The 13,669-nt window shown below is 43.8% G+C and overlaps 1 protein-coding gene across 1 annotated transcript in view; it reads right to left on the bottom strand.

Moving 5' to 3' along the window:
• Nucleotides 1–13,190, bottom strand: part of PDE11A (phosphodiesterase 11A) — an 899,055-nt gene extending 885,865 nt beyond the window's left edge. Inside the window, exon 1 of the mRNA XM_077448090.1 lies at nucleotides 12,091–13,190. Within this exon, the coding sequence (XP_077304216.1) occupies nucleotides 12,091–12,867 (777 nt within the window). The 5' untranslated portion in view covers nucleotides 12,868–13,190. The remainder of the gene's footprint in view (nucleotides 1–12,090) is intronic.
• Nucleotides 13,191–13,669: the final 479 nt, after the last annotated feature.

Below are 13,669 nucleotides of genomic sequence, written 5' to 3' on the forward strand. Positions count from 1 at the left end.
TGCATGCATAGGACACTCCCCTTGCCACTCCCTCTTAAAGAAGAATTGCTAAAAAAAAAAAAAAAAAAACAAGCTTGGTTGAATCCACAAGTGCTTTTTTTTACCACTACTATTCCTTTTATATTGGCTTTTGTAATTTACAAAAACAGCAATTTAGACATCAGATGAAAGGTTTAGCGCTGGAAAACACTTTTTGATAGATAAAAAGTGCATTGTATATACAACTATATAGATCAGTCTAAAATGAGGGACAAATGAGGAGGAATGAGGGACAGAGGGACATTGCTCCAAATCAGGGACAGTCCCTCGAAATCCAGGACAGTTGGGAGCTATACAAGTACTGTAATATATGTTTGCGACAAGTTCTCTTTAAATACTAGAGCAAATGTCAGAACTTGTGATGTGCTCCTTTATTACCTGAGCATAATAGATTGATCTATTTTCATCAATAAAGAACACAGAGCATTTTTTTTTATTTATTACAGGTACTTATAGAGCACTGTCAATTTACGCAGCTCTTTACACATTGTGATATTTAGGGGTTCTTTAGCTTCTGTGTAGAGCACACCAGTGAGAAGTCCACGCCAGTCATGCCATTTAAGGGCTTGTTGGCCCACTTTTATTAAATGAAAAAGAAAACAAGTCCAATAACAGAAGGGTTAACCACACAGGAGTATCAGCTTTCCACAGCAAACACTGTAAGTTGAACAGAAAATACCAAGCCACCTGGCTCTCTTTAGCAGCACTGCTCCTCAGGCCGCGTACACACGCGGGGACTGTTCGCTGAAACTGTCCGCTGAAACCAAGTTTCAGCGGACAGTCCGCTCGTGTGTGGGCTTTCAGCGGACAGTTTCAGCGAACAGTCCGCTGAACAAGGTTTTTCGGAAATTCCGAAAAACTGTCCGCTGAAACCTTGTTTCAGCGGACAGTCCCCGCGTGTGTAGGCTTGTTCGTCAAACAAAGTTGCGCGCATGCTCAGAAAGGATTTTCACGCCGAAAGTTATAATGCAGTGTATAGGACGTCGTATTTTTCGTCCCGTCGTACGTGCCGTTCACGTCATCGCGCACGGTTTCAGCAAACTGTTCGTCCGTCGTGTGTGGCCATGTCCGTCCATGCTAATTTTGAGCGGACTGTTTGCCGAAACTGTTTGACGGACAAAGTTGGGCGAACAGTCCCCGCGTGTGTACGCGGCCTCAGGCTTATGCTTCAGCCCTCTTGGCTCTAGAACGGAGCTCGTGTACACTCTGTACCTCAGCACTCTTCCAGCTTCCTTGCTGTTCTAGCTCACAGGCTTGGACCCTCTGTCTGCTCTGACAGACCGAACTGTGCAGACATGGACAGTTCTCCCTTGCTTGCCTATATTCAGGACCATTTTTAAGGCAGGGCAAAAGGGACAGCTGCCCTGGGCCCCATCATTTTTGTGGGGCCAAAAGCAGCTGCCTCTTACTTACCAACTATCCCAGTTTAAATTCCCTTGTCCCTTGAAGTTTTAGTCCCATGCTATGTCCCAATATCTCAGTGTAAAGTTCTGTTGCTGCTGCCCAGCTCTGCCCTTTTGCCATGTACAGATGACTCACCTGCAGACCCTGTGTTTATATGTAAATAACTTGCATTAATATGTAAATAGTGGTCCACAGCATTCATATGTATATCATGTCCCCCTGAGGTCATATCTACCATCACTTCTGCTGAATGCTGGGGAGGTAAAGGGGCATGCTTGAAAGTCCTGCCCACAACTATAGTCATTAAGCCGAACATTAGCCTGTTCTGCAAAGGTAAGCAAATTGGCGGTGGAACCTTTCTTCAAAAATAACATGGTGCCACAGCACCCTGAATTTTGGTGCACGTGAACAGTCATTGCGTGGCAAGAATATGCAGTAACCTCTAGGAACCAATTAGTGAGCAGTAATAATGTGCAGTAACCTCTACCAACCAATTAGTGAGTGGTATAGATGTCCAGTAACCTCTAACAATCAATAAGTGAGCAGTATTGATGTACGGTAATCTCTAGCAACCAATCAACAAGCAGAAGTTATGTGCTGTAACCTCTATCAGCCAGTCAGTGAGCCGTAATGATACACTGTAACCTCTGGCAACCAATCGCAATCGCTGCCTGATCTGATTCAGCAAACTGATTTTGAGTCTAGCTGCTATTTATTGTATGTCTCAAAGCATGTGGAGAGTGAAATTGCATGGAAGAGGGGGCCCAAGAAAATGTTTGCCCAGGGTCCGTTCAATAATAAAGGCGGCCCTGCCTGGACTCCTCAGGAGGGTGGAGCCCAGAACCATGGTCAGGTGTCTACAAATAGCCCAGCACACACCTGACCAGTCAGAATGCTGGTGGATCTCAAAACCCGGACCCAGGACTGGGGATTTCACCCCACCGGATCGCTAAAAAATCCCCGGGCTCCAGGTCCGAAAGTGGACTTTAGTAAACAATGAGGAAACTGAATTGCCAGGTTCCTTAAAAATAAACAACTCCCCTGGAGCCCCTCAACCTGCCTGGTTGAGCACCCTGCATCCTTCTGCTGGTGGGGCACCACACTACCACAACATATATATCACACATTCATATCAGTCTCTACCCTCAAGGAGCTTACAATCTAAGGCCCCTAACTCACCTTCATACATAGAGTACATATACTAGGGCCAATTTAGACAGGAGCCAGTTAGCCTACCATAAATCAAATGATAAAGGGTCAGTCCACCCAAATATTTTAGCTTTTTTTAGATGGTGGAGTCCAGACTCTATATAAAACCTAAGGCTACATTCACACTGGCCTCCTGCAATTGACTGATTTAGGCCTCATTCAGATTGGCAAATGAGAGTGGCTAGACTGCAGCATTCAGATATGGCTAGAGTCCACATCTGATTACAATGGAGTAATGTCAACTAAAGTTCAGAGGCTGTCTATAACCGGCTTTAACCACGTTTCTTCAGATGTATCAAGTGCACATAAATTTGAGCAGCACAAAGGAAAAGGTTGTGCCTGACAACAACACCCATCTACATGTAGTTTTACTTAAAGCGGAGTTCCACCCAGGTTTGAGAGGTGGCCTTAAATGAAAGACCACCTCTCCACCCTTCGTTTTTGGCTAGTTAAAGAAAAAAAATTCTTGTAACTTACCTTTTTATGAAGTACAGCCTGTACTTCTGATCCATCCAGTCCACGGCGCAGGACGTCATTTCTTCTTCAGCAAGCCCCCCCAATGTCTTCTGGGACATGTGTGTGTGTCCCAGAAGACAGCCGGCCCTTCACAAAGCGCTGGGCGACTCGCACATGCGCAGTAGGAAACGGGCAGTGAAGCCGCAAGGCTCCAACGCCAGTTTCCCTTAATTAGAATGGTGGCACCTGCACCCGATCTGATGGACGGATAGGCCTGGGGGGGGGGGGGGGGGGCGACATTGCGGGCTCCCTGGACAAGTAATCGTCCTTATTAAATGTCAGTAGCTACAGCGTTTGTAGCTGCTGACTTTAAAAAAAAAATTTGCAGGTGGAATGGCGGTTTAAGGTGTAAGGCTCCGTTCACATGTGGGCAATTGGAATCGCGAGTGGAACCGCCGTGATTCTGCCTGTGATTTCAAATTGTGGCAAATAGTGGGATGCTTGTGTAAAGCCATTACTTCTTAATGGTACCCCAATCGCGCCACAATTCTGCCACGATAAATTTGCACTGCAATCACGGCAGATCGCAACACGAGCTTCTTTTGAGCGACAGAGTTATGATGTGCCGCGATTTATTATACGGTAAAATTGCAGCGTGATTGGGGTGCCATTAAGAAGTAATGGCATCGCACAACCGTCCTGCGATTTGCTGTGTTTTGTAATCACAGGCAGAATCGTGGCGTTTCCGCCTGTGATTCCAATCGCCCAGGTTTGAACGGATCCTAAGAGTTTGTTTATACTTGTGGTGCCCTTTGAAGTATGATCCACAATGAATCGGTCTTCACTGGGCTCTTGACAGGCAAAGCATCGCAGCTGCAGCATGTGTACACCCCCATTTTCTACCTTTGCAGTCTAGGGGGGATTGAATGAGGCAGTAAAAATGTGGCTCAACTGTTTTTTTCTCCCCAACTGCAGGTGTAAAGAAGCCCTTTGGGTATTTATAGACTTAAAGCAGAACTAAAGTGAGCTTTAATCACCCTTGCTCCAACAGTCCCTGTTCCTCACTGGCATTTACTTCTGTGTGCTAGTTTTTGGCAGGCACGGGATGACGTCCCTCCTGACATGCACAGGAGCTAGCCATCCTGGTACAGAGATCAGGCTGGTGCTGTAAGCTAAGCTTCACATGCACAGCCCAGTTTACAAACTATTTACATAGTGTGCTATGCCAGCCTCTAATAGAGGGGCTGGCATAGACTTATATGAGTTACCAAACCCTTTAATGTTTTTTTCACATGCAGCACTTTTCGACCCCTTGCACAATGGGGCAGTTTTCAGGCATTTTAAATTCTAAAAATAGCGCCGGTAAAGCGCCTAAAAACTACCTCTCAAGCCACCCCAGTGTGAAAGCTTGAGTACTTTCACACTGGAGTGGTGCGCTTGCAGGATGGGTAAAAAAACTCCTGCAAGCAGCATCTTTGGAAAGAATGGGCACCTCTTCCGAAATGCATTTCATGCGCATCACGGGCACTTTTAACCCCTTCTTGGGGGTTAAAAGCGCCCTGCTACCGCTAACAGTGGTAAAGCGCCGCTAAAACGAGCTTTACCGATGACGCCAGCACTGCCCCAGTGTGAAAGTAGGCTTAGTGTTATTTATACGTGAGAATGCCAGGAGTTGGAACAAACTGTAATGCTACTGGGGTGCTTGAACAATTACAGCAAATAGTTAAAGCAACCAAAAATATTGATTTAAACCACATAAATCATTTTTATATTCAAAGAAATCTCACCCATCCATCTCTCCATGCTTTATTTTCCTGAGAAATTCATTTGAAAAACACCCCTAGCATTTCTGGCTTTGGCCATCTTGAGTAAGGACAGATGATTCATGTAGCATTTACCTCCTGGAATCCACCTGCCCTTAGTTCAGGCATATAGAGTGTGCTTAGATTAAAAATCTCCTTCTCTCTTTCTGAAGACTTCTAGGATGCATGACATAATTTTCCTAGGCCTGAAAACTTACCGAAACGTAACTGAAGAAATGTAAAAAATGTAAAAAAAAAAAAAAGAAAAAGTTTAAAACAAGTAAATATGATATCTTTCCTATCTACTTACTAAGGCTAGTAGCATAAGTATAAAATAGTCAATGTTGGATTGAGATTGAGGTTTCACTCTAAAGTTGAAGTCTATGTATAGATATTTTTGCATCGCTACCTTGATCCAGCTTGGACCAACAAAAGTATGCATTTGCCATACCAGGCTGATCCTCGTGGAAGCTGGAAATCACTATGGTAGGCATCGCTACTACAGTGATCATCGCTGTCTTCCAGGTTCTGTGCCAAGCAGCTGCCCTGCTGCTTAGTGAACACAAGTGGGTGGTCACTCGGCACAAACATCATTCAGAGGGGGTTTTGCATTTCCTCAATGCATTCCAAGCATTCTCTAATTGGACAAGGTGGTAATTGTGACACCATCATCTCACCTCTCCACCTTGTCCAATTAGAGAATGTTTAGCACCATTCGAGAAAATGTAAAGCGTTCTCTGAATGGCGCCAATGCCAACCAAATGACCTCCCGTGTCCACTAAGTAGCAGGGCAGACACTCGGCATGGGACCTGAAAGACAGTGGTGATCACTGTAGTAGCAGTGGCTACCGCAGTAATTTCCTGCTGCCATGGGGATTGGCCAGGTATTGCACATGCATACTTATATTTATCCAATGTAACGATTCAAAAATGTCCATACATAAACTTTCAGCTTTAACCATTTCTGGACCGCCCGCCGTCGATTGGTACTTTGAAGTTAAATACTGTTGTTATAGCAGCAGATAGCTGCCATAACGCTGGTATTTTCTTCAATGACGGGCGGTAAGCTTTCAGATAAAAGTGGCAGATTCCCCGTAAGATCACTTTTATCGGTGGTGGGGGTGGTGCCCACCCCACTCCCACCGCGGTTGTCTCCGCCACTTACCGGATCTGTCCCCTGAGAGGCAGGAAGTCGAGTGATGGCCCCCACTTGATTCAATGTGATTGGATGATGGAAACGACGTCAAATGTCACTTCCACCCAACGGCCTTAAAAAGGACAATTTATTTATTTTTTTATTGCATTTAAGTGTAAATGTGAGGTCTGAGGTCTTTTTGACCCCAAATCTCACATTAAAGAGGTCCTGTCATGCTTGCTTTCCTTTATAAGGGCATGTTTGCATGCCTTGTAATAGGAGTAAAAGTGATCCAAAAAAATTAGTTTAAAGGGACAGTATAAAAAAATGTAACTACTCAGACACGGAGCCCCAGTTCGGCCCCACCACCTCTCGCTCCTGATTGGCTAACCGACTTTGATTGACAGCAGCAGTAGCCAATGGCGCAGCTACTGTGTCTCAGCCAATTAGAAGGGTGAGTCCCAGATGGCCGAGTCACTCCTGGACATCGCTGGAAGAGATGGGGCTCAGGTAAGTATTAAGGGGTGCTGGGGCAGCTGCTGCACACAGAAGGTTAAAAAAAAAAGCATTAAAAAACTGCCTTTACAACCACTTTAAGGCTGCCATACGCTGGTCAGATTTTGCTCGATTCAGCATGTTGGCACCTGACCGCACCCTCCAGCTTGAATTTTGTCAAAGGTAACTGGGTGGAAAATTGTCTGTATCCCCATGAGATGCAGGCACCGGTCAGATATTCTGACAGCCACTGGACCCGGCGGTCAGCATACAAAATCTGGCAGAGGAGATTCATCCCTCTGCCTTGTTTAGCGTGGATAGAGGAACCTGTCAGATTTCTTTCATTCAGCGCCTGACTCTATAAGGGTATGGCCATCTTTAGTCTTTATAGAAAAGTGGAGAAAAATGGATATAAAGGCATTTGTAAAAAATGTTTTCAAGTCTTAGCCATGTTGTCTACAAGAATACAAAAGATTTTTTTTTATTTGATAAGGGTCCTTTAATATTCAAAATTGCTAAAGTGTTAAAGTAAAAAGCATTGCAGCCAAAAATGACAACAGACCATCACCGTTAAGGAGTCCAGTGTCATGGTAATGTTTCCTTCAAAAAAGTTTGAGCTATTTTTTTGGACAGATGTTAAAAAAAAAATAAAAAATCTGGAAATGGTAATCCAGCAATGTAAAAATTCATAAACTAGATCAAGAAATACAGAGTTTATCATGTGCCCTACTTGAAATAAGCAACCTGAAACCAGGCCAGTTAAACAATTCGACGTCGGTGTGTAGTTTGCCTCTCAATTACATGGTAGCGCTATATACTGTATTTACTGTATGCTGTGTTTATTTATGCTACATACAATGCATCTTATAATGAAAATATAAAGCATGCCGACAAAGACTCTCCAAAGCTCAATGTTACAGTGTGTCAGTGAATATTTTTATGATACACATAAACCATACATATATACCTATAAATACATATTAAATGTAGCCCATGGTTACAAATGTGATGTCAGAAAATAAAGGAATTCATTAGCTACAGTGTGGCCAAGTAGACCTCCATTAATAGCAAGTGCAAGATAAGTACAACCATGCTCATCCATTGCAAATATTGCCTTGCAATGCTGATTGCTGATGGACAGCTGTAATTCCCATAGGCTTGAGCACTAGTCAAAGTCATTAGGTGCCAAAGAATCACTGACCATCAGCGAGTTGGATCTCTTGCGAATCAATGCAACTGGGAACCCAACGCCTTGTTTAGAAAGATTACTGTAATCTGCCTGGGCAATCAGTCCGGCAAATTATGTCCCCCAACTCTAGTCATTAACTGAATCCTTATACTGAGCCATCAGGTGAGGAACATTGATCTACATGGTAAGCATCAGGGACCTTCTTGTCTTGAATCGTAACTGTATTGTCTCCCTTTATTTTTTTAAAGCACTGCGCAAACAGTCGACGCTATATAAATCTTGTATAATAAAAATATTGACCATTTCTCCATGAGCATCAACATAACTGATGACACCCTTTAACCTCCCTGGTGGTACGATTATTTCGGATTTTAGGTGCTAAAAGCGGTACCATTATTTTGCATGAAAATTTGGCGTTTTATATTGTAGTCCTGCAATTCTTAGGAATAACTCTCTTAAATCTGTCCAAACCAGAGTCTAGCAGACATCCCGGGTATGATAAAGTTTGAAAAATTAAATCATAAATTATAATATAATAAATAATTATAAATAATTGTACCAAATAATAATATAACAATAATAAAAATTATTCAATAATGTAATCAAATCAAAAACACTGAAATTTGCTCAGTTGCAGAATTGTCACTGTCATTACTTTTCAGTATTTGATGACGGATCTCCCCACAAATCGCTATCGCTCAATTCTGCGAGTGATTCTAATTTATTATCGCTGTTTTCTAGCTGGTCTAAAATCATTTTTGATGTACAGTGACAGTTTTGGTTGCTATGGACAATCTCCAGTTTCCAGGCATAAAGAACAGTTTTTATTATATAAAACTGCATGCAGGACACTGGGCAGACCACTAGGGACAACGGGGATGTGAAATATTTACATACAGCAATGTAATCTGTAAGATTACATTATACTGTATGTTTACTGTTTGTTTCACTTTTTGAATTTGGCGCCGATCTCCGTGCCCGTGCGTCGCAACGCTCGCAGGGCACGGAGATCGGCGATGTAATGCATCGAGCGAGACACGGCTCGCTCGTACAGCGGGGAGACAACGCTGGATCCAAGGGAGAAGGTAAGTAAACCTCCTCCTGGATCCAGCGATGCAGTCCCGAGTCTGACTCGGGGATACCGCTCTTGGTATAAAAAATCCACCCCGAGTCAGACTCGGGAATACCGTCAGGGGGGTTAACTTACAATGAGGAACCAGGTGAGGAACACTGACCTACCTAGTAAGCATTAGGGACCCTCTTGTCTTGAATCATTAGGCTCCATGCACACTGGAGCTCATAAACTGCAGTTTATTGGAGTTTGGGCGTTTTTTTTTTAAAAGCCCATAAACTCCACTCTATGTTAGCCTATGTGTCCATGCACACATGGACGTTTTTTAGCTTTAATGAGCAGTGGAGTTTATGGGCTTTTTTCTGAACGCCAGAAATTCACGTTCAAAGTGCCGTTTTTCACCGCCAAAAAACGACAAACACCAATAAACGCTCATAAACACTCATAAACACGCGTTAATTAGTGTTCAGAATTCTATTTTTTCAATGCATTGTAGGAGTTTGGAATGCACTGTAGGATTTTTGGAGTGTCCTCTGTGTATTTTTATTGAAACCGCTCATAAACGCTAACGCTAATAAACGCTCATAAATGCTAGTACAAACGCTGTTAAAAGCATGTTTTTCAACCAGCGTTTTCTGCCAGCAATCTGGCGTCCAGTAAAAGCTTTTTTGAGCTTCAGTGTGCATGGAGCCTTACTGTTTTGTCTCCATTTATTTTGTAAAGCACTGCGCTAACTGTTGGCGCTATATAAATCCTATATAATTAATTAATGAAATTTTGCGCTTAGGATTATGTTGGGCTGCTGCCTCCTCTAGAAAACTACCAAAAATTGGAGCAAATAAATTGCAAAGGTGTGAGAAAGAGGAAGGTGGCGCTGCCCCTCAACTGAAGAGTGACCCTCAGAAGTGTATCACACTTCACATCAGTGAGTGCAAGTGTTAAATTAATCCACAATAGTCCAGTGTATTAAACCATTAAAAATGCATATGATAGCAAATAAACTATAAAGTGCAATGTGCTAATACATGATCCACTACTAAGTGCGTGACACAGCCTACCATAAACTTGCAAAAACACACAAATATACACGTCTTTAAAAATGAAAACTGTGAATGTATAGAAAAAACCCTCTAAAAAATTGTTGACAATAATATTAATCCTCAAAAAAAAAAAAAAGAGAAAAAAAAAAAAAATAACCAAAAAAAATGTCCTCGTGAGTTTAATGCATATATAATGAATGACGAAACGCATAAGGCGGAGCCTAGTACACACTGTCACTTCCGGTCAGTGTTCTTTTCCAGTCTGTGGAATGCATGCCAGCTTGGACGGCTTTTACTGTGTTCTACCTGTCTTATTTTTGCCGGTCGGGCATATGGATTGCCCTGTTTTTTAAATTGTGTGGCTAATAAATAGCAGAGTCACGCTATGTGTACCCATTTTTTATGTCCACTTATATGAGGATATCCTGCGGTCTGGTGTAGCACGGATGGGGTCATCAGTCTAGATAATGCCATTAAAGCAAACCTGATTACATGTGTTTTACCCATGCAGGGGTACAAAGATCTGGTGAGTGTGGAACCGAAGGGGAGCACCACTGTCACTTCATCATTTTGTTGCACTGGAGTCATAAGTGTATACACAAAGCACTTTGGACATTTGCACAAGTCACTTGGGAACATTGCATATATTTATACTAAAGACTCATTCATTATATAATGCGTTAAACATGCATGAGGACATTTTTTGGGTTCTTTTTTTTTTTCTCTCTTTTTTTTTGAGGATTAATTTTATTTTCATCAATTTTTTAGAGGATTTTTTCACAGTTTTCATTTTGATGACTTGTATATTTGTGTGTCTTTGCAAATTTATGGTAAGCTGTTGTGTCACGCACTTAGTAGTGGATCATCTATTAGCACATTGCACTTTATAGTTTATTTGCTATCATATGCATTTTTAGTGGTTTAATACACTGCACTATTGGGGATTAATGTAACACTTGCACTCACTGATGTAAAGAGTGATTCACTTCTGAGGGTCACTCTTCAGTTGAGGGGCCGCGCTACCTTCCTCTCACCTTTACGTTATATAAATCCTGTATAATAATAATATTGACCCTTTGTTCATGCTCAGCAACATAGCTGTCCTTTATTTTACAGTGAGGCACCAGGTGAGGAACATTGACCTACCTGGTAAGCATTAGGGACCCTATCGACTTGAATTGTAACTGTATTGTCTCCTTTGTATTTCGTAAAGCACTGCGTAAACTGTTGACGCTATATAAATCTTGAACAATAATAATAATATTGACCATTTCTCCATGCTCATCAACTTAACCGATGACACCCTTTCCCTTACAATGAGGAACCAGTGCAGAACATTACCTACCTGGTAAGCATTAGGGACCCTATTGACTTGAATTGTAACTGTATTGTCTCCTTTGTATTTTGTAAAGCACTGCGTAAACTGTTGACGCTAAATAAATCTTGAACAATAATAATAATAATAATAATAATAATAATAATAATAATAATAATATTGACCATTTTTCCATGCTCATCAACTTAAAGCGGGGTTCCACCATAAAGTGGAACTTCCGCTCATCGGAACCCTCCCCCCCTCCGGTGTCACAGTTGGCACCTTTCAGTGGGGAGGGGGGTGCAGATACCTGTCTAAGACAGGTATTTGCACCCACTTCCGGGCATAGACTCCCACAGGAGTCTATGCCTCTTCCTGTCCCGGCGCGCTGTCTGCTGGGACACACACGGGTCCCAGAGACAGCGCGGACCATTCCCATTGCGGTGTGTGACTCGCGCATGCGCAGTAGGGAACCGGGAAGTGAAGCCGCAACGCTTCACTTCGTGATTCCCTCACCGAGAATGGCGGCGGTAGCAGCCGAGAGCCGAACGATCAAACGGCCTCAGCTGCCGACATCGCTGGACCCTGGGACAGGTAAGTGTCCATTTATTAAAAGTCAGCAGCTGCAGTATTTATAGCTGCTGGCTTTTAATATTTTTTTTTCCAGTGGACTCCCTCTTTAACCGATGACACCCTTTCCCTTACAATGAGGAACCAGGTGAAGAACATTGACCTACCTGGTAAGCATTAGGGACCCTCTTGTCTTGAATCATAAGTGTATTGCCTCCCTTTATGTTGTAAAGCACTACACAAACTGTTGACGCTATATAAATCCTTTATAATAATAACATTGACCCTTTCTCCATGGTCATCAACATAACTGATAAAACCCTTGCCCTTACAGTGAGGCACCAGATGAGGAACATTGACCTACCTGGTAAGCATCAGGGATATTAACTGTCTCTCCATGCTCAGCAACATAACCAATGATGCCCTTTCCCCAGGGCACCTGGACTTCATTGGAGTTCTCCATTCTGCAGGAAGGCAGTAGAGTGATCCCTGTATGAACATCAAAGAACTTTGAGACCAAACTTTTCTTGTTGGCGGAGCCCTCCACCAAGAACAAAGAGCACCGGTCAGCGTCCACCATGATGCACACGAAAATCAAGATCTTATAGCAAAGACTGGTCAGGTTGAGTTCATTGGAGATGTCCTTCACCAACTCCAGGAAGAACTCCCTCTCATTGTTCTCCTTCAGGTAGTACTTGTAGTCAATGGCAGTGGATGTGTACTGGGGGATGTTGACCCTGGATTCCAGCAATGCACTGAGAATGTGGGCAGTGGTGGGTGGAAGAGAACTAGCCTTTCTGAGCAATGCCCTTCTCCTCATGCTAGTCAGGGGCTCCTGGGCTCTGGAGTTGACATGCTCATCATAGGTCCTGTTGACATTGATGGCCTTGGACCTGGCAAAGCTTTTCCTCAGCTCCTTTTGGGATGCTCTCCTCTGCAAGCCTTCCCCTCTATTCCCCCAAGAGTCCTTGTTCTTGTCATCAGTGCTGGAGTTCAGAGGTGTCTTGGGTAGCTGGTTCCTCTTCAGCCACTTCTCCACCATGCACTGCTTGCCTTTCCTGATCAGGTAATCCTCAAACAGATCTGGGTGGCTGTCCAAAAAACTTTCCACTTTGGAGAAGTCCAGCGCTGGTTCTGACATGTCTGCAGGGTGAGCTCCTCTCCTCTGTGATGAAGGTTCGGTCCCAGCGCTAAGCTCCTCTCCTCAAGTTTGTAGAAGAAGCATGATGTGTGCAATGCCAGTCCCTCTGCACCTGCTCACTTCCCAGCCATCGCCGCCCGCTGGGGATTCCCTCACTCCTCTAGTTCTGCGGTGAGCCTGTGAATGGGATGAAGACTTCTCTCCTCCGCTCTCCTCCGCTCTCCTCTGCACCTTGCTGGGTATACAGAGGGGAGTCCTGTGCCGTGCACTGGTGATGATGATACTGGGAAGCCCAGCCGGTGTTCTCTCTGCGCTTGCAAAGATAGACTGGAACAGCACAGCGCTGCTCTAGGTGTCACCCAGCAGCCACAGGAACCTCCCAGTGACGCAAATACCTCGGGGTGGAGCGTGTGCACCAAAGGGTTAACGTTAACCCCTCCAACGCTGACAGCCCATGCAACACCCGACCGAGCAGCTCCGATCTCACCTCTGAGCACCGATAGTGGGGATCATCATCCCTATCACTGACAAGCTGGACAACACCTACTGTGTACTGATCATTGTGGAGGTGTATCTGATCAGAGTACAGTCCTGATCATTGTGGGGGTGTCTCTGATCAGAGTACAGTCCTGATCATTGTGGGGGTGTCTCTGATCAGAGTACAGTCCTGATCATTGTGGGGGTGTCTCTGATCAGAGTACAGTCCTGATCATTGTGGGGGTGTCTCTGATCAGAGTACAGTCCTGATCATTGTATGGGTGTCCCTGATTGGGGTACAGTCCTGATCATTGTGGGGTATCCC

Source organism: Lithobates pipiens, unplaced genomic scaffold, assembly GCF_037356315.1.
Source record: "Lithobates pipiens isolate NorthernLeopardFrog02 unplaced genomic scaffold, aLitPip1_a1.2 Scaffold_22, whole genome shotgun sequence".
Lineage (NCBI taxonomy): Eukaryota > Metazoa > Chordata > Amphibia > Anura > Ranidae > Lithobates > Lithobates pipiens.